We start from the raw sequence: 24,607 nt of genomic DNA, 5'->3' as shown, positions 1-24,607 counted from the left end.
ATTATCTCATATCTATTTCAATAGATGTATTTTTTGAAAAATATTTTGTAGCCTTCTATCATAGGCTGCATTCCGATAGTCGCTGCCAGTACTGAAAATCTATAGTAACGTAAATTATAAATTTTACAATACACTCTTAATAATATCAATATTTCTCTTATCAATATTTAAAAACAATGTTCGATAAAAATTTTCGACGAATTTGAAATTTGTAAATTACAATTTAAATTCTTATAAAGATAAGCGTATTGAAAAGTAAAGATATTAACATGAAAAATTAGAATCATTAAATAAGTTTAATATAAAAAAAAAACGCTTGCTATATAGAGACTAATTTTAGAGTTTTTAATTGTAACATAGATTATTAATATTGATTATTAAATAATTGTATAATCTAATAGCTTGTTTTAGCATTACAAAAAACGAAAACATAACGAAAAAGTAACGGTAACGGTAACGCGTTACTTTTTAAAATTAGTAACGAGTAACGGTAACGGAGTTACTTTTTACAAAAAATAACGGTAACGATAACGCGTTACTTTTATAGAGTAACGTTCCCAACTCTGATTCAGAGGCACCGTGTAACAAGCTTTGCAGCTTCGAAATTATAGCGGGTTGAATCGAAGTTGATACGATTAATTGGTTGCATGTCCGTGTTCGTTGCCACTTAGCGCCATCAACGAGACGAGTGCGATGAAACGTAATTATCGTTGCTCGGTTGAGACAGTAGTCCGTACTTGTTGCGGCGATATATACGCGTTATGTACGACGATATCATATATAATACATAAACACACTAGCACGTCATTCGTATACACGCCCCTCTTTCGTCCACGTGCAGCGAATGCATGTGCTCCGTGCATTCGCGAACACAAAACACGCTCTCAGCCCCCGGGGGCTCTACAAGGATAATTTAGGATAACTACGCCGGTAAAATCTACATATCAGGATCGTATACCTGGAAAACTTGGAACGCACTTCGAATTGAAGTTTTAACAGAAATCTTCCCGTCGGTCTCTTACTATAGTTACTACAACTGCACTCGATTCACATGCAGAGATTATCATAGTTTCTAGAATTTGCATACGTTAAAAGATACTTTGAAATATTTTAAAAAATTCTAAAGAATAATAATATTATATAGATAATAAAATGCAATACACGATCAATTTATAAAGAATTAAGTGAATTATTTTGTTTTACGAAGTCGCGCAAAAGTTGTTAAAAATCTCACTAAAGGTTACATAAAGGATATACGATTTCCTCGTAAGAAAATGAAACGATAAATTTGTGAGACGATTGAATGCGCACACAAAATCATTTTTATCAATGATATTGCATACGTGATTTCTCCATATTGCGTCAATCGCGTATGTTCGTAGATGCAATTGGTAAAATGTGCCACTTGCGATGTTTATCAATCCTGTACGAGACCGTGGAAATCAGTTTTCCGAGAAACCATTTTGAGTTTATTGTATCCGCGGAAATGGCATTTCCTCTGTTTCCAATACTCTCTCGTGCGGCGGAACCTTCCCCCGAGAAACTCATGTTAATAATAAACACATGCGAAGCTCGTGAGCGACTCTTCCTCGAGATTTCACGAATAGCAATTTCGCTTCATTTTGCTGTGCACATTTACGCATTTGCGATCGGAATGGTTGAAGCGCGTTAAATGTAATTAAAAAATTTAAAAAAATTATTTTACATAAATGATAAATAACATACGTACACATATTGGAGAATATAAATATCATTTTTACTTCCTCTCTTAATCTTCCGAGATTAAATGAATTATTCAATCGTAATTTGAATTAATCAAGCGCACATTTTTATTTTTCGCGATCATTTTCAACGATTTTAGTCATTTATGTACACTTTCTACTGGTATAATTCCTTAATAACGTTATCGATTAATTCATTAAAAGGTCATCCAACACCGTAGCTGCATTTTCTGCTTGTCGTTAGCCAGGCGCCTACGAATTCTACCTTCCGACCTTATCTCTTTCGCGAAGCTCCCGATGCCTCGCTTCTTTGTCGTACTTTCGTTGTATTCTTATTGCTTTGTTTTTTAGGGTGTACTTCGTGCTCAATAGCCAACGCTCCCGATAGCCGGACCGTGATTTCACTCGGACTTAACTAGCTTGCATTTTCACGAGACTCTCCGTTCGGACTTCTCCATCTTATCGCATCGCGTCATTCCTTCTTTCATTGATTCTTATGTGTATTTAGGAATTAATAATTGGATGAATTATTACTCGAAAATATTAGTATAATATACACGTAGGAAAATTAAGACGAGATCAATTTTGAAAGATATTTTGATTCGATTATTTTCAAATAATTTAGTGACAAAGAGAGGCGAATTCTATAGTTAGTTTTGCATACTTAATTATATTCTAAATCTTTTTACGATATTTTTAAACACAAATTGATCAGAGAGATAATAAATAAAGAAATACATTTTATTTTTGTAAAAGCGATTTTTAATAAAGTTTTATATATCACAAGTGCGACTCATTAATGATAATCCGAAGGAAGTTTTCTCATACCTCGCGTCAAAATCAAACGCGAAAACGCATCTACGTTTTCAACTCCGAACTCTAAATCGCAACGCGGATGTACCGAAACCAGAAGAGGATGGGGAGTGAAACGCATTTAGATACGAACCGCATATGCATGACCGCGTTATCGACATTGCCCGCGTGCAAATCGCAATTTTTTTTTTTTTCCCCCATTTCGTGCGAACGCGGTAGATCCCAATATACGCTCCGAGCATACGCAGCGGCAGATTTGTATATAGCACCAACGCCGTTAACACCCGTAGTCCCTCTAAAAGCCGAGCTTAAGGGACTTAACAATCCGCGTTTCACGTAATCTCGCATGAATCTTCATCGTTTGCATTCCCGTCGTGCCGACCCCATACGCCGCATCCACGTGTTCCTAATCTCTCTAACACGCACGAGTACCGATGCGTGTACCGATCTTAATGTAGACTGTAGACAAGCCGAAAACGATAGAGGAAAATTGACAAAGGAGAATAGAGAAAGGATAGAGATAACGGAGAGGGAGAATGAGATAAGATGATTTTAGCTAAAACTGTGTTATCGTAAAGAAAAATTTATTGAAATATAATAAATAATAATCATGATTAAAATATAATGACTATTCTAATAAAAGTCACGAGGTAAGAAATTTACGGAATCGGGGATTATTTTCAATTAGGCAATGTATAAAAAGGGAAGAAAATTTTATTATATACTAATATCTCTTTCTCGGATACGCGGAACGCTAAATAAAAAATACAAAAATAAGTAAAAAATACCGCAGAAGTTAACGTCAACGTTTCGCCCGTATGTAACTCAAACTGGCTAAAAAAAGTTAGAAAAAAGAGAATGAGAAGGAAATTAAACGTAAAAAAGGGTGGACGAGACTATGAGAATGATTATAAAAAGAGAAATATCTCGACGAGAATAGAGAGAGAGAGAGAGAGAGAAGAGGAGAGAACACGAACGAGGAGGACGAAGGCTATTACCCGCGTCACAGGATACAGCCGGATACCGACAATCCTGTTGTACATGCTTTGTACAGATCCATGGTCTAACCTTTCGTATGTTGTATTAGGCTGCCTGAAGCGTTTACGATATCGCAAGATAACGCGAGAAACATGAACTTCACGATCTTCTGACGTTTCAAAAATAGCGTTGCGAATTATAATGCTTATTCGCGTAGATTGCTTCAAAGTGTATAAAAAAAAATGATTTTTTTTCTATAACGGTTATATGCGTATAAAGAATGCCCAACAATCATTGCATTTATTCTCTTTATATCTATGGATGTATAGTAACTTCGTCCTTTTTGTAAATATAAATTTAATTTGAAAAAAAAAAAAAAAAAAAATGATATTATCAAAAGGAAATTCTGATTGTTACACAGCATACTCTTTAAACTGCATTCTCTTTTTTGTTTTACGATCAATTCGCGCGAAAAGAAAACAGCACCTGCATTACGTTCGTTCAATCGATGTAGATCTTAACATGAACATTACCAACTCGTGCTCTTCGTCGCGAATTATGCTCGGTCGAGCACAGCTTGTCGATAACGGCAGCACAACTAACTGAAATCAACGATCGAATTTTGCGCGAGCCCTCGCAGTTGCATAGGTCCGGTTTATCGCGGCCGGCCCTTGTCACGTATCGAACCTATTGGCCGATCCCCGGTAGAGCTATCGTTACCCGGATCGCAGGTATGCGACCGACACGGCGCATCGGTTTCACCATCTGGCACCGGCTGTACCATCGATATAACGGCGGTTAGGGTTAAATTCGAGAGAACGAACGGTAGCTCCGGTATGCGGATTAAGCTCCGCTCGGACGGTCATATCCCTCGCCGCCGACAGATTTCTCGGCTGCTCTGTGATGCGTGAAATGGATACACGTGGAGCGACATGTAGATCCAAACAATAAGCGGTATTATTAATCTTGCCGCGGCTGTTACGATCAGATTATAGACCGATCATCGTCATTCTTCGAGCATCGTTGTATTAACGAGAAATGATCTGTCTATGCGTTTTGCTTATATTTTATCTCATCTTCGAACTTCCCGATTATTGAATATTCGATGTAAAGGTAAAGTGTAAACTTAAAAAAAAAATAGACATCTTAGAGAAAGCTCTTTCTCTCTTGCAAATGCAAAAAATAGTCTATTGGAATATTTTTTTCATTTATGTCCTTTGCATTTTTTTTATGTCTGCTAAAATTTGATCCGATGATTTTTTAGCATCCTGTGTGCATAGTTGCAAACGGTAAAACGGATAGAACGTAATGGTGCGGTACATCCTTCTATCGATATTTCAGATAATCCTGGGCAGATCGTGCAGTAGCCCATAGAAACCGGGGACCAGGCTGTGTAAACCACGCACACACACACACACACACACACATACACATTGCCTGGTATCGGTCATGTATTTATTAAACATAGTCCCACCCCATGATCATTTACCCTGTATCCCTTTTAGCCTCAGGAAATGATACGCGGGATGAACACTATCGGTTTATACTTTTCCCTCCTATTCGGAAAATTCCGAATGAAACGCCTGACAATTACATCTCTTTTTGATCAATGATCCGTTCGATGTGTTTCTCGCTTTTCTCTCGTTCATGTATCTGTATTATATATATGTTGTATGTGTGTGTGTGTGTGTGTGTATGTATGAGAAGGAAGGAGAGAGGAAGAGAGATTTTTAATTCTCTTTTTTTCTATTTCTTTCTCGCTACTATATAAAAGTTATAACGAGAAAAGAAAGAATACAGCGTTTTGCTCGTCCGCATTTATCGAATGTTATTGTCCGTATTGTTATAAATTGTAGCATATCTACAAGCTAGAATAAATCAATGGTTTTTGAGATCAATTGAAAAGATGGAGGATGCCCTTTAAAGAAAATACACAAAGTAATATTTTTTATTTAATTTAAAAAGAATAGAAAAAATATTAAATTGATAGAAAAGCTTTAACTTAGTTGGAAATTAATCGTTAATGATTAAAAATTACAAGATTTTTAATGAAGCGATACTGATAATGATCATTTTCAGCCTAAATATAACAAGGAATCGCACACGGTATGTTTAAAGTAATATATAATATCGATAACAGATTATCTCCAAAGTAAAAGCGTACACAAAAACATAAAGGGATATGAAATACAATATAAGAGAGATGAACTTTAATTTAATTAAAATATCTCGTGTCTTCAGTTTATTTAAATAATAAAAATATATAAAAAAGATATTATTATTCCGAATATAATTATAGTAATGAAAGATAAACTCTGAAAATTGAAACTTATTTTACAATTAAATATTGTAATTGAAAATATATGAAATTTTATCAAAGAAAAAACAAAATATATTATATTAATACGGGAGAGATAAAGAATATAAGATATAATGAATTAAAATCACGATTTTGATAAGTAACTTGAGTAGAATTTAATCGCGCAACATTTTATTTATATTACATTCCGAATCGTCGTATATTGTGTACTGGCGTTTATCGAATTTCGCAATACATAATTATTTAGAGATTACATCGCAACAGTTAACGCACGAGTATGCGTTATTGTAATTTCCATTGTTACAATCTCAATGGTGCATCTTACCGCCATGATATCCGGTGAATGGAACACATTTTGCGGGTACAATAGAAGTCGAATAATCGATATCGAGTGTCGAACGTGCGAAATCAAACATTGAAGCCGTCCATTATGTTACGTTGAATATCGAAATGTATTGTATAGTGTATGGAAAAGTGCTTGTATCGCATCGCAGGCCCACCGACGTGAATTAACATTAAAATTGAAAGCGTCAGAATAAAATCATTGTAACGCGGTACGCCTTGTCGTCTTGAAACACCTGCACTCGAGCTAGATTGACGTTTCGGAGTTTGGTATAATAATAACATATAACACGCGATGTATGACATGTGCGATCATTCGCAGAAAAAAGTTTATGAAATTATGTTTTTCACATCTCTTGTTTTAAGTAGCTGCCCAATCTCTAAGTAATTAAACTTATTGTTAAAGTATAGCGCGTTTTGTCAAAAATATTCGATATATTCATACTTATTGTTAAATTAAATTACGCAATGATTAAACATAATATTTTCTTTGAAAAAAATTAATCAACATTTTTTTGACATTATTTTATATTATTACTAGACTCTAAATCATTGCGTTTAATAACCTCCGAATAATGTTGTATAGCAATAGTTAAAAAAACGTATAAATTATAAAATCAATAAAAATTTATTATATATGACAATCTTTTAGATTTATGTCGTTAAACAAATTAATTAATTTCTTTTGCACTATGATAGATAAAATATATCCATTCATTAAAAAAAAAAAAAAAAAAAAAAAAAAAAAAAAAAAAAAAACGATGTTTCATTTACTGAGAAATTACCAAGACATCTTTTAAATCGCTTCTTTTAAATATTGTAATTTAAATTTGCGACTGAGAATAATTATAATTTTTCGATACGCGGTTGCGTTCAAAGTTCTGATGCTTTAACAAAGATGCAGAACAAAGATTTCGTTGTTTTTACATGAAGTTTCACTTTCTGCGCTCAATCGTCGCTCCTCCTGACTATCGATTTACGATCATCTGAAAGGCAGAAATCAATTCCGGGCGATTATTTGTTCCAGAAGTGAATCCGAACAAGTCTCTCTTTCTCTTTTTATTTTTTTCTCTCTTTGTCTCGCCAAGTAGAAGCTGAACAAAATTGCGCGGTCGCTGATATTTGCACGGGCCGCGCGAACGCACGTGCAACTCGATTGAAAATCGCGCAAACACTCTATGCATATTTGATTCCACAACGCAACGTATTCCCGTTAAACCCGTGACAAAATCGCGCGATGGCGTGTTTCCACTCCGCGAACGGGACCTCCGTTGATGAGGCAATTACGTACATTCGATTCGAGTGTACCTCATTACACGGCTGTCGTGTCTCATGACAGAATCGACTAATCGTTTATTCTATGACTAAATCCTGATTTATAATGTGGCAAAAATTGATCGTTTATTAACGACGTTGATCTACCGTCTTTCAATTATTAACAATTCAAAATATATCGTTTATTTTTAATTGCTAAAATAATATATTAGCTATTACCATATATATTAGATATTTTATAAATTTTTTTTATAAATATATAAACTTTTATGTCTGACAATTTTTCTCTCTCTCTTTCTTATAATTATTAATATTTTTAAATACCCACATTCTGTTTAAGAATATTTTTCATTAAATAAATAAAAAAAGCTTGCAAGTCACAAAAATTTGTAAAAATGTTGTAAACAATTACTGGAAAAGATTTTTTTTTTTTTTTATTTATTTATTTATGATGATTTCACATACAAATGTGAAATCCCCTCCCGCTTATTTCATCCAAATTTACACAGCAACGTTATTAAACTCTCACATAGAGGATTTAGAGAATGTATAACTGTGTACGGTAAATTTCCGATTTTAATGAACTTATGATAATCGACGAGTGTCGAAGCCGCAGTAAATTTTGTGCAAAGCGGTAAAACAGATAATCTCCGCGAAAACGCTTTCGACGTTTTCGTATAATACCAAAAAGGGTCGGCGGCGTTATTACAGTGATCTCTAAAACGCTTTCGATTAACGAGCCAACGCCCACGATCGATAGAAAATACGTGTTGCGCGAGCTTAACATCGACAAACTTAAGCAATGAATCTTTTATATATTTTTATCTATGTATGAATACATTTTATATTATTCCTGTATGTAATAAAATATAAATACATATTTTTTTTATCCATTCTAACTTTCCGCTTAATTTAAAAATTATTATGTGGTGTAATATGACCATTATATTATAAAAAATAACATTTTTTTATAAAGAAGAATTTCTTGTAACGCCTAGAAATGATTTATGAAAAGCATAGGTTTTTTTCTTCGTGAAAAAGAAATCGGGCTTTGAAAGAGTTAAAACTGATTTCATACCATTGGTAGCTATTGTGTACAACGATACTACAATGGCACGTCTGTGCTACCACGTTCGGAAATACATCGAATTAAATGAGAGCTTTCAGATGAATCGATGAAAGGTCACAAACACGCTATGGCACCGCAGAAAGCGAATATGTGAGAGGGATTTCAAAAGTTTCTCCGGTATATTATATATACGTCGCACCGAGACGATATTTCTACGGGAAATCTACGGAGTCGATCCGACACACTCCAAGATGCGTTATATGCCCGAGGGAGATTTGATGTTATCTCTCGTCGTTCGTACTGTATTATCTTACAAATCTTCACCATAGATTTGAACAACGCGAAATTTTCCTGAGATCATATGACATTAGTCGACATGTTATCTATAAACAGATTAATATAACATTAGGTTAACAAATTAAAAAAAAAAAAAAAACATGTTTAACGCTTGATATATAATCAAAATTATCGTAGTTATTACAATTTTTTAATAAGGAATCTTTATCTTTAATAATATAAAATATCGAATATGATCTTGGACTAATGATTTCCTGTCGTTGTGGAAGTTGATTAAAAAAATGCAAATAATTCGAAGAAGGAAATAAGAATTCATTTCGGCTTCGACATGTCGAGTTTACTGCGAGAGAATCGCTCGTAAATTCAAATCGGACAAATATATGCGGCCCCAAAATCATTTGATCGATGCCCAGTCAATTCCAATATCAAACCGCGACTACGATCAGCTATCGACATTTCGAGAAAATGAAGAATTTAAAAAATTGTACCGTCATAATGGTGAGACTTTCACAATGTAAAAATAAATTCTGAAATTGACAATAGTATTCTGCTAATTAGAAACAGTTAGCTTTGCATCAAGTCAGTTCAATGTTAATTGTTTTATTGAGACGACAATCATCAGACAATCATTAAAAAGCTTGTTGGATTTAAAATATTTGAAAGAACTTTTTTAAATTATTATCAACATTTATATAATTTTGTTTAGATCTTTCTTGTATATATAAATGCTATTTAGAGTATTCATATTCATATCTTGGACAAAAAAAGTACTGTATAATTAATAAAAATTCTCATTTTCTATCTGCCTTTTAAATTAAAGAACCTAACATTTAACTTTTTAAATGTAGAGTTAAGAACTGATAGTTTTTTTTTATTTTACACAAATTAAAAGCTATACATGCAAAACTGTTTAATTCAATGAGTCTAATTCTTATTTTACTTAAACATAAAACGCGTGCAATGTAAAGATTGAGTAATAAAGCGTAATCAAGCGGATGGCCAACCACAAGCGAGAGCAGTTCAGCAATGCTCACCTTTACGGTGAGTACAATTCGCGATATAATTTCGGACCCAGCAATTTTCTTCGCCTTCATCCTCGCAAAGCTTAAATCCCGCTCGAGCGGCACGGCGGGCACGATTAAACGTAATCATATATTATCGGGTTATATCGCGAGCGCCGGCGCCGGCCGGCGCTGACGCAGCTACGTAGGTCTTATATCAGAGCGAAACAATTTTCTCTCTAGATCCACGTATTAGAGAATCGGTGAAAAATATCTGAACATTCCCTCCTCGAGACCGCTCCATTCATGTGAAATATTTTTGCCAAGGATGCGCATCGTGAAAAATAGTACGCGCGTGTATTAAATCTTTCAGTAGCAAGTTTTATTTGAAAAAGGCTTCGGGAAAAGAAGCTTTAGGTCGAACACGTTTACGAATTATGTTATTTTTAAATATTCTCGAGAAATTTTGAGAGTTTCAAATATAAATTTTTCCGATATTATAGTTTGTAGTTTCATCTTACACTATAATTATAACATAAAAAGTGACAATTAAACTGTATATTAATTAAATGATAAATATAAATTTTTATCTTTTTTCAAATTTCCTGAATGACTCAAATTGTAATTCAGAAAATGTTCATGACAAACATAAAAATATTAAATAACTCTAAAACTTCGCGCACATTACCAACGAAAAAGTATATGATCGCTATCGTCTATGGTTTAAAGAAGAAAAAGAGTTTAAGGCTTACAAGGATTACAAAGTGCCAGGAGAATCGCGGAACTCGCCGGTTGTTTTTTCTTAATATTACTCTATGTTTCTCTGTTCGCTTCGTTGGGGTTAATCCCCATTAGCGGAATCACGGGTGAAATTATAATAAAGCTGAGCGGAGCGGTTAAAGCTGCGCCATGTGTTTCAGGCGCGTATCTGCGCGAAACGCAGTCAGCGTGCAGTGTATGCAGATGAGGAGAAAACGGACAATTTTCCCGTAGTTATGGACGTATAGCGAGGTACGCGTTAAATCTTAATGGAGGAAAGTAGCTTATAACGCAGAGCCGCTATCGAATGCGCAGGCGATGTGCTAGATGATCGGCGCCGCTTATTAATCGCCGCTGGTGCATTAATATTAATGGACTATCGATACTCGCGCGTGGATAAAAGCTATTTAATAGGGCAGTTAATAGCGTTGTGCACGAGGTTACCTCTCGCCGTTACCAGGGCCCATTAGCGAAATTATATGAAATCGCGGCAAAATCAGACGGTATTGTTGTCTTAGACGGATGTATTGTAGGATCATTTTAGTAATGTTGGCATCGATGATATTTAAAGGAGGCAGCAACTAAAAGTTCCTGCATTCAAAATATTCTGATTTTTAGAGTTTCGATTATTTTTCGCAATTATTAATGCAATTCAGATTCAACAATATATTAATGTCATTTTTATATAGTTAATAAAACAGCTATATAGAGAGAGAATATTGTGTGTTTGTGTGTTGAAAGGGATAGGGAGGGAGTTGTAAATAATTAAAATCATAAATATCTTTTTTGCTAAAATGATCGATAGGCATATCTTGATTAAAAAATTTGAATAATGAACTAAATGATTCAATTATAATTTAATATTAATATAATTTTTTTAATAAGTTTCGAAAAAGAATTCTAACATTATTGTTGCGATAGATCGGTTGATGTTAATGTTTTCTGATGTTGCAAGATAAAATCGGATCGACATCATTTTCACCGATCATCATCAGTGACCGCTTATCTCTCAGCGGATGCAGTCTAAACGCGAAGTTATGCTTATCGATCATTCGAACGGAGTTGACGAGAGAGCAGCATCATAACTTTGTCTGTTCGATCAGCTTCCGTGTTTCGCTGGGGACTTGCTCGAAGCGGTTAGCGATTCTTCTCGTCGACAAGACAAGGCAGAAGCTCAACAATGCACGAGAAGCACATGGAAAGTCGGGGAACGAAGAAAAACGAGCGTAGAGAGAATTTTGTGCTTGGATTTGAGAGATCGCGAAATATTATATACAAATTTAAAATAAATTATGTATAAATATTCACCAGTTATATATAAATATTAAAAATAGATTAAATGCTAAAAAGAATAAGAAAACAAATAGAGAGAGAGAGAAATAGAGAGAAAGAGGGAAATATGAAATGAAAGATTTATAATTGAATATGTCAAAAATGAGAGTAGAGGTTTTATGAGAATAAAATATCCGGATAACATACGAGCGTTTAAATGTTAATGAAGTTATTATCCATATATATTTCCAAATTATAATTTTATCAATTTTTTAAACTCAGATTTATTAATTGATAAATAATAAAAAGGATACGTCACATATACGTAACATACTCTTTGACATGAAAGATAAGAAAGAGACAGAGATCCAACCGTTTGTTCAGCGGGAAGCAAATCACGTACAACGTCCTTCGCGGGCTACCGAATTGAATTTCGGACAACACTTACTAGGGCGGCTTCATGAATAATGCACTGGTCGAGGCCAGCGGTTGCGAATATCGCGCCTGGAAAAGTGTTGACCCTTTCAACTAAGATAGATGGGACATCCGTTGATTATCAAAGACAAACGTTCTCTCTCTCTCTCTCTCTCTCTTTTTTCTCCTCACTGTATGCGTGCATGGCTGACGTTGCCAGCCGTCCCCGGCCGCGGGCCCCGGGGTCCGCATACGTGACCCCTCAGGGTGGCGTGCCGCGCGAACGTTCCACTGATAATTTACAAGGACGATAGAGAGCCTGAATAATGACGCTGCTCGTGTAAACTCGACCTCCCGTGAGGACGCTTCGTGTGCAAAATTAAAAGTGAATGCATTTATAGCATCGAGGACAACTATGTAAATAGAGTTAATTGTCTTTTTGTTCTTTTTTTGTCCTTTGGTGCACGATATCGTTTCCCGTAATGCTAAGAATCATTTCTGTAAGAATTTATTCTTCAAACGTGGAGAAAAAAAACCCTACACACATTCCCAAAATTTATACGATATTAATTAAAAAATTATAAAAATAATATTAGAAATATTAAAGCATTATTTTCTTTCTCAACTTCCAGTTGAGATAAGAATTTCTTCGCTTTTTCTATTGGATCTATACTGTATGCTTATAATTATATAAGTATTTCTAACTGTTTAAAATGATTGCGTTCTTCGTCAACTCGAATGGTCAGATGATATCGTTGCAATCCATGCGCGAAACGTAAAAATGGACGAACGTTTCAAAAAGATTCGAAATGTCACAAGGTGATTCGTCTCGTACGAGAGTCCGCCGATGCAACGTAATATCTGACCGCATGCGAAATAAGGTGATACACTCTGCAGCCACTATTACATTTCATTGCACGACATTAGACGAGATTACGTTGCTTCTCGTAATGTTACGTCGAGCCTCATGACTTAATGGCTTATTTCATCATCATTCTCTCTGGATACATAATACGTCTCTCGCCGTCGCCATTTTTAAGTGTGCCTCTGAGAGCTTGCGCGTTTTGCTACCATTTGCATAAGCGTTGCATAATCGCGATATGGTAAACGCATGCAATCGTATCTACTTCCTCTCCGATTCACGCCAATGGAGCGTGTCGATTATTGTCATCTTTATCTGTTATCTGTCATTATGTTCTTAGAACTTTTAAATTCTTGTCAAAGATTATGTATTGTTGTTGCATTCTGTAACGCTTTTTTATTAAAGAAAATTCTATTTCTGTCCAATATTTGATAATTTTTATATTTAATGTTATTCAGTAATGCTATACAAACTCTATGATGCATTTTTTTTTACGAATCTAAAATTTATTATTATTATTTTTTTTTTTTTTTTTACGAAAAAGTTAAATGAAGCATTTGTTATAAATTTTAAAATTAAATAGATACTTTTGTGACTAAAAGCTAACACAAAGTTCAATTCAAATCCATTCAAGATAAAAGTAAAAAAGAAATAACATTTCCACGTGTGTAATCCTCGAGTTTAATCTCGAAAACTTTGATTTTCAAACATTTGAAAGACGTATTTAAAAAAAAAAAACCTACTCGAAAAGCTAATAAAAAAAGAATTGTTTTAAATTTTCGTCTAATAATTTTATTTTGTGTAAGAGATATTGTATATTAAATTTACAGTAAATGGCGAGAGCAAGAGTTGATAAGTCTGTAATGGTCAATCGACGTCTTATTCAGCGATTCAAAAAGGAAATCTTTAGTGGCTGCTGAAATTCGCTTTTAGTCTACTAGCCGGTTCCCGGCTTCCACGCACGCGCCTCACACATGAGAGTGCACGTGCACGGACATCATTAATCTTGCTTGACCGATGATCAATGACCTCTCTTATTGACTACGGCGTACGAACATGCGAGCGTCCCACGGGCGACTATCAGTGCGTACACGCGGTTCGTCTACGAAAGCGTTTCTAACAAATATGATTTATACGCACTGTGAATCATAATCTTAATTAAAGTACTGATATATATATATATAAGAGTCTATGTGTATGCGTATGTGTAAAGATTAATTTTCTTAGAATCATACTTATTGTCTTTTAAGATATTAATTGCATAACTTTAAGATAATGTATTAATTTTATAACGATAAGGACTAAGTTACAATTTATTTTTTTATAACAACACGTTGTCAATAACAATATACAGCAATTATTAATGCATCGAAAAAGAGAACACATTAAAGTAAAAAATAATTATTTATATTTTAATATATTATATTTAATACATAAATAGTTAGCAGTGAGTTATATAGTTAAGTTAGTAGTAAAGATCAATTTATAAGTATGCCACGTTAGGCGGGACACGTGCAGCTATTAGAATATGGCGAGAATTCTAATTGCGATAAATTTATCTCTCTCAATGAAATGCAATAGGGCAATAGGGCATTGTCTGCCGAGGCATGTAATTAGATCGGAAATATAATAACACCTGCAATAAACTCTTGATATATCCACCTACACAGGTACGTACAAAAGAGTACACGCGTAAAAGAGTGCACCTCGGTAAATAATACACGAGCATATATATATATATATATATTAGAAAATTTATATATTTTAGAAAATAATATATTTTAGAAAATTTATATAACGATGGTAAAAAAGTACATTCTTTATGAAAAATTTTCGAATTTCAAATTCACAACGTTAAATATTTTAATAAATAAGCGCCATAAAAAAATATTGATAATTATATTAATATATGAAAATCCATTTGGAATTAAGTAGAAAATGAAATTTTATTAACTATCTTCTTTATGTTTTTGAAACATTAAATAAATTGAAGTTTTAATTTTGCTTTGAGCGAAGGAAAAATTGTTTCGAGATCTTGTAGAAAATGATGCTTCATCATCATTATTATAAGTGCTTTTGGACATTCGGTATAATTGCCCCGTAAAACGGTGTCACCGCCATTGGGGTCGTAGGGATGCGAGCTATTCCACGAGTAGGCGGGGATTATTAATGATCACAAGCCGCCTTATCTTTTCCACTTCCTGTTCGGGATACATAATACCGTAGGCCGCCTCGCGCGCAAGTCGTTACATCGCGTCGTAACATTGTGCATACGACTTTGGTAGATTCGCTCTCGTCTCTCATCGTGCGTGCCCCTCGCGTTCGCGTAACCGCAGCGCTTGCATACGCACCCGCGAATTTATCATTGCGCGGAATCGTACCAGCGAGAAAGATGACTTGAGAAAACGATTAGTTATCCCCGATGGAAAATTTTATTGCTATTGTCACGATTAAGAGTATCGAAATATAGAATGTCACGGATGTTGCAAAATTATATGTGTCATTTTAACTCTAGAATACTTTTAATATTATACAATATTATTACATAACATAAATATAATTTCAACAGAAAATATCATTATCTAATGTATTATATTTGATATGCAAGAATGTTTTATTTAATTTTATTATACGTTATATGTAAGTTAAATGCCAAAACTTTTTCTAAAGAATTCATGTGAAAAAAAAAGTATTATTACAATATATAAAATGCTATAAATGCATTACAACTTTTTTTTTTTTTTTTTAAGAAACATAAGAAATAAAGAAATTATAAGAAAAATACTACTTTGTATCTCGAATAACTTATTTTCTCTCACGTAAACTTGATTTAAAAGATGGAGAAAGAAAATAAAAGCATCGTTTTTTGAATAAGCGCCAGCTTCTTATTAGCGAAATTAAAGAACACGTAAAAGTGCAATCGGCAGCTTCTTATGCAACTTTCTAAGGATATCACAGGCCTTCCTCCCCGTGCCGAAAACGATTCAACATTTCACATGTCGAACAAGAAATAAATCGAAGCTTTCTCGTGCGAGCTTTCGAGGGGTAGATTCAAATTTGCGATATTATTTGCTTTATGCCATACTGTACAGGCAGAAAAGATAGAGAGAGTATAAAGAACTGTGCAAATCCTTGGTAACATAGGGCAGGCGAACGCGAGACCGCCGTCCCCTGAAAATCGCTTCGCCTATAATAAGCCCAAACGATTGCTTCACGAAATTGCTTTTCTTCAAACAGAGGCGTTTGATGTCGCGTCTTCTTTTTGATGGATCGTAATTGCACGCGTGTTAGTGCGCTCTGAGCTGTCGAGTCTTGCTATGGGAAAGACCGAAAGATTTCTTTAAATCTTTAGCCGGCGTTTCGTATTTCGTATTCATGGAAAAATGGGCGACACAGAAAAGTTGCTCTGCAGAGCATAAACGATTATAAAATATGCAATAAAATCTTATCATGGTATTAAATAGCATAATGTTAAGCGCATAAAATACACGTACAAAATATTTTACGATTCAGTATCTTTATATTATCCGGAAATTATATAGATTAAGACTAATATATTTAAAAATTGATCATTATTAATTATTTATTTAACATTTAAAAAAAAGTAATATAGGATATTTATCGAGATTTTCTTTCATGTATATCGCGTTATTGCCAAAGTTCTTCTTATAAAACACCGACAGAAAAGGGTTAATTATGATAGAATTAATTTTCTCGGTTAGTATTTCGTATATATATATATATATATTTCAAAACTCGTAAAAAATTTTTGGAAATATGAAATTTTTTTTTTTTTATTTTTTCACGTCGCCAATGAGAAACCGGCGCCTATTTCTAAGGAGAGAAGAGTGACATTTTTATATTTTTTTCTAGACATTTCTTAAATTAAATTCATGCAGGAGAAAATAAGATTTATAAATAAGAATAATCTGTGATATAAAATAGTATTTTTCTGACAATTTCTGTATTTCTCATACTTTTTTTTTCTTTCTTTCGTGAAAAAAATCTGAGAAAAATTATAATGCAAATAAATTGTATAATGCATTTATAGCATTTTATGTATTGTATAGTACAATACTACTTCATGTGGATTCTTACATTCAGAGAAAAAGAGTTTCGGTGTTAAATATAGCTTATATATAACATATAATAGAATAATAAAATATAATAATAATAAAACATTCTTGTATATCATCGACAGATAATGACACTCTCTCTTTTTCTACTCACCTGGAGAGAGAGTATGATTTTACAACGACCTTATTATTTCTGCTTGCAGCTCCTATACATCCTGGACAGCCTATAGGACAGCCATCGGACACTGATAGATTTTCTACAGGAATATCTGGTTCAGGTTTCATCGACGGGTAAATCCTTGATTTTAATATCTGAAATGAATTAGAAATTCTTTTATTTGCGTTACTCAATAAAATGTTAAATGTTTACATGATAATATAAATCGAATTTGCAATCCTTACAAATAATAACTGTATTTTTACCACGGAATTAGCATTTAAATTATTTTTAATTCGATAATTATTGATGTAAATGTAGTAAAGCTAAGAAAGGAAGGAGTAATTCTTGAGATACCCACATTTTGTTTGAGATAAAATATTTTCTTTCGGGAAAGTAAATTGTAAATTATGTACGTAAAACGTAATGAAGAAAATAACTAAGGTTAACGACAGGTTTCAACTATGAAACTACGAAACTTTAATTTCTCACTCTTGCGCGAGATCTACATATATTTTATCATTTTATTTACTATTCATTCTATTAAATAGACTTGCTGATATTAATTACTCACTACTTGTTTGATTCCAATTTCGTTATCTTCCTGATATCCTCGATCAAAGAAGAGGGACTTCGAGACTTCACTGATCGACGCGCGCTAACGAACTAATTTTGAATATTTGCTTTTTCTTGAAACTCATGTAAAAAATCATGTTTGTGGCGACATCTATCGAGAAATCAAATATGCAACCAACGTCAGTTTACAAATGGTTGACACCGGGTGTGCTGTCAACTGACATTAACTCTTATACGTTAAATCAAATGTTTTGATAATTACTTTCTGAATTATGAAGCTACTCTTGTACCTAGCATTGTTACAAAGTACGTGTATTTTTGTACGAGCTGTAAATAACGCCAGAAACATGACGAAGACGAGGTAATACGCCGTGCAACTTTATCGTCGCGAGGTTATATAGCATAAGAATATTTATTTTTCTACATAACTCGGTCTTTCAAAACTCGAGCCCGATATCATTGATAAACAGTTCGAAAGCGATCGATTTTTTTTTGTTGTTTTATTGTTTTTGTTGTTTTATTTACTTTTTTGTAAATTTGCTAAGGTTATGTTTTGAAATAAACATGATTATTTTGTTTCGAATCATCACATAAAAATATCATGAATAATTATTGTTATCTTAGGTATTAACGTATTCTCTCTTGAATTTATTAAAAACAAGATTTTTACATAGAATCTGAGTTAAAAAGTTATAGCAAAAATATAATATTCGTCATTGCATATTTGTAACTGAATGAATAAATAATATTATAATTGTTTGTTTCTTTGTTACGATAGCATGGGAAATGGAGACATGTTAGGCATCTCAGGGAATGGAATGTCTACACCTCACATCTCTCATTTAGCATCCGTAAATCCGTTCAGTATACTTTTATCGAACCCACAGCCAACCAGCTCGCAATCCAGCACGATGGATCTTAATACAATCAGCGGCCTTACTAATGGCAATATTCAATTCCCTCCTAATATGAATTTTGATGAAATATCAAGTTCAATTCCAAACAGAAAAGACAATCATAAAGGAACTTGTGAGGTTTGTACTTAAGTATAAAAATTAATATATTTAACTTGAGATATTTGGAATATTAAAAGAAGAGTTACAAGACAATTCAACTTTTACAGGTATACATGGGAAAAACTTGTGCGCAGTTTGTAGGAAACCAATCAGTTTATATTATATATCCCATGACACAGAAATTGCTCGAGGAGAAATTAATGAAGGCTTTTCAAGTTATCAATTTCTCAAAGTATGTTGTTAGTTGTTATATCAAGCATTAGAATACATTAAAATAAAACTTGTGAAACATACAAGATAACATTAATATCATATGTTAAATGAGGGAAGAAAAACTGAAATATTTTTAACTGTTTTATCATACAGTGAGCTTTCGTCAAATTGCGAAGGGTATGCGAAACCGTCTCTTTGCTATTCCGCTTTTCCAATATGTCGCGATACGACAACTAATACTCAGAAACCAAAAAACACAGAAGCGAGTACACAGCTTTTTAACCTCCTGAACTCGAGGCAAGATGATCTTTTTGATGACGGAGATCGCGAGGACACGGACGATTTCGCAAGACTGCGCGGTATTCACAAAAAACGTAGTCCCACGTTAAAACCGGTTTTTGACTTGGTGCCTAACGAAAACGGGAAATCGAGCAATAAGAAGATAATTAATCAAAGCTACGGAGACGCGCAGCATCGAGCATCTAGCAGAAACGAGATCAATCGTAAATTACGAAGGATATGTCGGGAGGAATGCGAAATGTTGGAAAATGAATTATGTAGAAAGGAATACGCGATAGCAAAGAGACATCCGTTAATCGGGCATCAAGTGCCTTTGGTTGAATGTTCTGATTTACCGCTGGATGGGACGACGGAGGCTCGCGATTGTTTAACACTTGGGTTATCCGCGGCAAACAATGTGCAAGAAAGTATGCATATATCTGCATAAATGATTTTGATATTAAATACAAATGTATCAAGATTAATACTTTTTAATGTATTTCTTGCAGATGACTACTGCTATTGGGGTAGTGGAAAATCCTATCGGGGAACTGTAAAAACAAGCGTTAGTGGAAGGCCATGTTTACGATGGGCTCATCACTTTAATCTCCCAATATCTGATTTTCCTGAATTAGCTGGACGTCATTCTTACTGTCGGAATCCTGGTGGAAAAGAAATTCAACCATGGTGTTATGTCGATGTCAATAATAGGATGCAAAAGGAGTTTTGTAATATACCTAAATGTGGTAAGTGCTTAAAATATGTATATAAATATATGATAAATATATCTGTTAGCTATCATATGCGAGCTTAATAATATGGAAAATGTATGTTTTGTTATTTTTAGTTGAGAATTTATGGATTTATGCGGTCGTTGGTTTTGTGCTAACAGGAGGTTTTGTTATTATATTAATATGTTATTGCTGCTGCTACAGAAGTAGAAAATCCAGAAGACAAATGAATCATTTACCATCAAATAAAGTAAGTATATTGTTATATTTTTATATTATAATTTGTAACAATGGCGCTGTTAAAATAATATCCTCTGGTTTTAATAGATATTAACCGGTATTCAATGTGATAAGAATATATATGATGGAAGGAGGAGCACGACACAGCCTATGGAAATGAGTTCTCTCTTGGCAGGACCTGGTAACATAACACCGGGCACTGGGACCTTAAGCAGTGGCAGTAGTAGAACGTCTAATAATAGAATACGACAATTTACTACAAATAATATCGTGCTTTTGCAAGAGTTGGGCGAAGGTGCTTTTGGTAAGAATAAAAAGCTTTAATTTTTATCATTTAAATTTGATAAACAATGTATTTTAAATTAATATTAAATATTTTTTTCTCTCTAGGAAAAGTTTACAAGGGTGAATTGCAAACCGGAAATAAATGCGAGCCATCTATTTACGTAGCAGTGAAAACATTAAAGGAGAATGCAAGTCCGAAGACTCAAAGCGATTTTAAAAGAGAAGTCGAACTCATGACAGATTTACAACATCAAAATATTATTTGTTTGCTTGGTGTAATATTAAAAGGAGAACCAATGTGTATGCTCTTTGAGTACATGACTCAAGGAGATCTACACGAATATTTAATTTGCCATTCCCCGAGATCGGATGTTCCATTGAACAACAGTAGTGGAAAAATTCTAGAGCAACCAGAGTTTTTGCAAATTGCTTTACAAATTGCCTCTGGTAGGTATTGATTTATTCTACTATACTTGACTCTATTTACACAATCAGATTCTCATAATCTTGTTATATCTTTTAAAAATTACTCATTTTCCTTAGGCATGGAATATTTGGCTAGTCATCACTACGTCCATCGCGATTTGGCAGCAAGAAATTGTTTAGTGGGCGATGATTTAACAGTCAAAATCTCAGATTTTGGTTTATCACGAGATATATATAGCAGCGACTATTATAGAGTACAATCCAAGAGTCTACTACCTGTTCGATGGATGCCACCTGAGTCAATTCTTTATGGTAAATTCACTACCGAATCAGATGTATGGAGTTTCGGAGTTGTACTCTGGGAAATCTACAGCTATGGTTTACAGGTAAAATAACCATCTCGAATAAAAAGCGATATATTCCAATTTTAAACTCTTTTCTTGCAATTATATATTTTAATTTTCTTTTTAGCCATATTATGGATATAACAATCAGGAAGTAATAGACATGATTCGCTCACGGCAACTGTTGCCGTGTCCGGAAGACTGTCCGACAATGATATATAGTCTAATGATTGAGTGCTGGCATGAGGTAGCGAATCGCAGGCCGCAGTTTCCAGAGATTCACCACCGGTTACACAATTGGTATATAAATCGAACCTACTTGAGCGATTTTTGTAATGAATCTATTACCAGCTACTCTGGTAGTAGCCATAAGAGCACAAACAAGACCAATTCAACACAATTGTCAGCGCCCATATACAAGAGCGATCAGAAAACAAGCACTGAGCCAACGGTCATCTGCAATCTCAATGATCATAGTAATGCAATAAAAATGTTACCGGCAGTGAATACTTTCCCGAATTCTAACTGCGTCGAACAGAGACTGAATTGTGGTTTCAATACGGAACACGGAACACCGATAAAAACGTCTAATTACCAGAATCCTACTACGAATGTCAATCTAAATGACGTCTATGATGATAAACAGTGTTGTTCACCCAAGTTGAGCGGCGCGAAGAAAGTTTTACCTGTAGTAGTACCTCAGACAGGTGTACCTAAACCGAATGCGCTCAACAATGGCTCAAGACCGTTACAAAATGGTGCGCAATTGGTTGTCAGGTTACCCGACCCTAGCAAAGTCACAACTGAAACGAGAGTATCGAAATGAACGACTTTGCGATGAATTTGTATTTTTTCGTATATTTGTCGTAATAAATTGTCAGTAATGATAAAACACTACCGAATCTTCACGCCACTATCGAATACTTCTTTAGATAGTATTAAACGGACAGACTAAATACAAGAAACTGCTGCAATACTAATCCCTGCCATATGTATGTACATTTATTTATTTTTACAAATATATATGTATTTTATATTGTCGCGTATTTCGGGTGATACGTATGTATTCGCATGACACTATCGGAGACTCCTTTTAGATAGTATCAAACGAAAGAAGAATACAAAAACTAGCTACAAGACTTAATCATTGTCATATACATGCATTTATTTATTGTTACAAATATGCACGTATTTTATACTGCCGTTTATCTTAATAATGTGTTAATAATGTCACACACGTATAAAATAGTTTAATACTTACATAGGCAGGACATAGAATCGGATATCGTGTTTTAACATGATTCCCCATTTATGACTATACTCGTGCAACAATAAAATAAAATTTTTAAGATTTTTCCTTATTTATTTTTACGAAAAGATATTCATTGAAACAATATACTAGAGTGAGAATATATGTATAATTTATACATTTATTCATAAGTTATATATAAGAAAAGCGGAGAGAGAGAGAGAGAGAGAGAGAGAGAGAGAGAGAGAGAGAGAGAGAGAGAGAGAGAGAGAGAGAGAGAGAGAGAGAGAGAGAGAGAGAGAGAGAGAGAGAGATAATTCTATTTCAGAAAAAGAAAAATGAACTTGCAGAATACAATATCAACGGATATTGATATCTACATCAAAACGAATGTTTAATTATGCATGCTCTGTCCAAAGAGTATAATATTGTATGGAATATTGTTATGCTCTATATAAGGCATATCTTATGAATCATGTTTTCAAATAATCTTTACAGAATTGTTCAAAAAGATGCGAGCACGCGCAATCGGATATATATTGTAATAAGCGGAAATGAGAGACGAAGCGTGAAAAAGAAAAAATGTACGAATGTGTGTGTTTTGTGAACGTGTGTTTTAAGATGTTTTTTAAAAGGCAATTTTTATAATCGTCATATCGTCATATGCCAAAATCCGGATAGTGAATATTGACTGTTAACAAAAATTATTCAATTTGTATATTATATAATAACTACATATGTGTATCTTTTTTATCTATAAATTTTTGGGGTCTCGCTTTTTAATCAAAAATTAATTTATTACTACTAATTTATTAGTGCGCGATATTATATATGTATATTTTATATACATACATATATATATATATATATATATATATATATATATATATATATATATATATATATTTTGATTGGCGGACCTTAATTGTAGAGCGTATAACGCTGATATGTAACAGAAAACGCAAAAATGAATTAATTTATTATAGTGTTCATGGCTTCCCTATCTCACGCGCGTATTGCGAATTCATAAAGTTTTAATGTAAGCATAATTTTACATCGCTAATGAGAGATAATTTACTATGATAAATTTTTCAGACGTTGCTATTTCTTCAGCCATACATTCTTAATATTCCTTGACCTCGAAAACACAAATAATTGAGATTTAATATCTATTAACACTCAACGATGTTAAACGTACAATGATAAAAATATCGGCGTTAATGTATAAATCATATGTTATTTGTGTATATAGAACGTAGAATATACATCTTTAAAAAAAACGCTAAATTATTGCCACTCGATTCGATAGTATCTGACGATAAACTTCGCAAAATTAATGCCTATTTTAAACTGAGATAATGAATAACAATGCAGAGCGATTAGGGGAAACGTAGAATTAAAGTATCCGAAGGAAGACTGTATTGTAACTTTTTATAATTTTGTATTAATGTGAAAAAATATAAAAAGCGTGTTCCGTTTGTTGGAAAAAAAAAATAAAGGGGACTGGACTTATCGTTCAGCAGTTTTTACCTCCAACGTTCGTTAACCGGACGGACAATGATCGGAGAATGCGCGAAAGTGCTATTTAATTAAAGTTAAATAAGACTTCTAGGACTGACGAACCTCCGAATCGAGAAATTTGTATCGATTGTAATCCTAATCGCCTCGAAGGTTTGCCATAGAAATTTAGATCTAACGATAAGTTAATTTATGTCGAATAAAAATTTCAGTGAAAGATTATATACATTTATACATTTAAGACCTTTATATATTCAGTCAAATATAATATACAATTCATGTTTTTCGTATATTGCAATTAGTCACTCCCTCCCTCCTATATTAATGAAATATATATTGAATCATTATGATAAATAACTAATGAACTAATAAAA

General features: G+C 33.5%; 2 protein-coding genes across 5 annotated transcripts in view; one reads left to right on the top strand and one right to left on the bottom strand.

Annotated features, from left to right (window-relative positions):
* Nucleotides 1-23,476, top strand: part of Ror (tyrosine-protein kinase transmembrane receptor Ror) — a 222,676-nt gene extending 199,200 nt beyond the window's left edge. Inside the window, exons 5-14 of one of the 2 annotated variants that reach the window (XM_070299387.1) lie at nt 17,403-17,490; nt 18,711-18,966; nt 19,056-19,180; nt 19,315-19,868; nt 19,950-20,186; nt 20,288-20,421; nt 20,499-20,715; nt 20,802-21,143; nt 21,240-21,508; nt 21,594-23,476. In XM_070299387.1, coding sequence (XP_070155488.1) covers nt 17,403-17,490; nt 18,711-18,966; nt 19,056-19,180; nt 19,315-19,868; nt 19,950-20,186; nt 20,288-20,421; nt 20,499-20,715; nt 20,802-21,143; nt 21,240-21,508; nt 21,594-22,292 — 2,921 coding nt within the window. In that variant the 3' untranslated portion in view covers nt 22,293-23,476. Of the gene's footprint in view, nt 1-17,402; nt 17,491-18,021; nt 18,294-18,710; nt 18,967-19,055; nt 19,181-19,314; nt 19,869-19,949; nt 20,187-20,287; nt 20,422-20,498; nt 20,716-20,801; nt 21,144-21,239; nt 21,509-21,593 lie in introns of those variants that run through there. The other variant, XM_070299389.1, reaches the window with a different exon arrangement.
* Mrpl45 (mitochondrial ribosomal protein L45) overlaps nt 1-24,607 on the bottom strand; it is a 157,984-nt gene that overhangs the window by 120,951 nt on the left and 12,426 nt on the right. For 2 of the 3 annotated variants that reach the window (XR_011447213.1, XR_011447215.1), the window contains one exon: nt 17,216-17,511. The gene's annotated coding sequence lies outside the window, so the exon portion shown is untranslated. Of the gene's footprint in view, nt 1-17,215; nt 17,512-24,607 lie in introns of those variants that run through there. The other variant, XR_011447214.1, reaches the window with a different exon arrangement.

Source organism: Polyergus mexicanus, unplaced genomic scaffold, assembly GCF_030449975.1.
Source record: "Polyergus mexicanus isolate NDT 795.1 unplaced genomic scaffold, iyPolMexi1.0 SCAF_7, whole genome shotgun sequence".
Classification (NCBI taxonomy): Eukaryota; Metazoa; Arthropoda; class Insecta; order Hymenoptera; family Formicidae; genus Polyergus; species Polyergus mexicanus.
The sequence above is the reverse complement of the archived record's forward strand: the minus strand, read 5'-3'. Positions and strand labels throughout refer to the sequence as shown.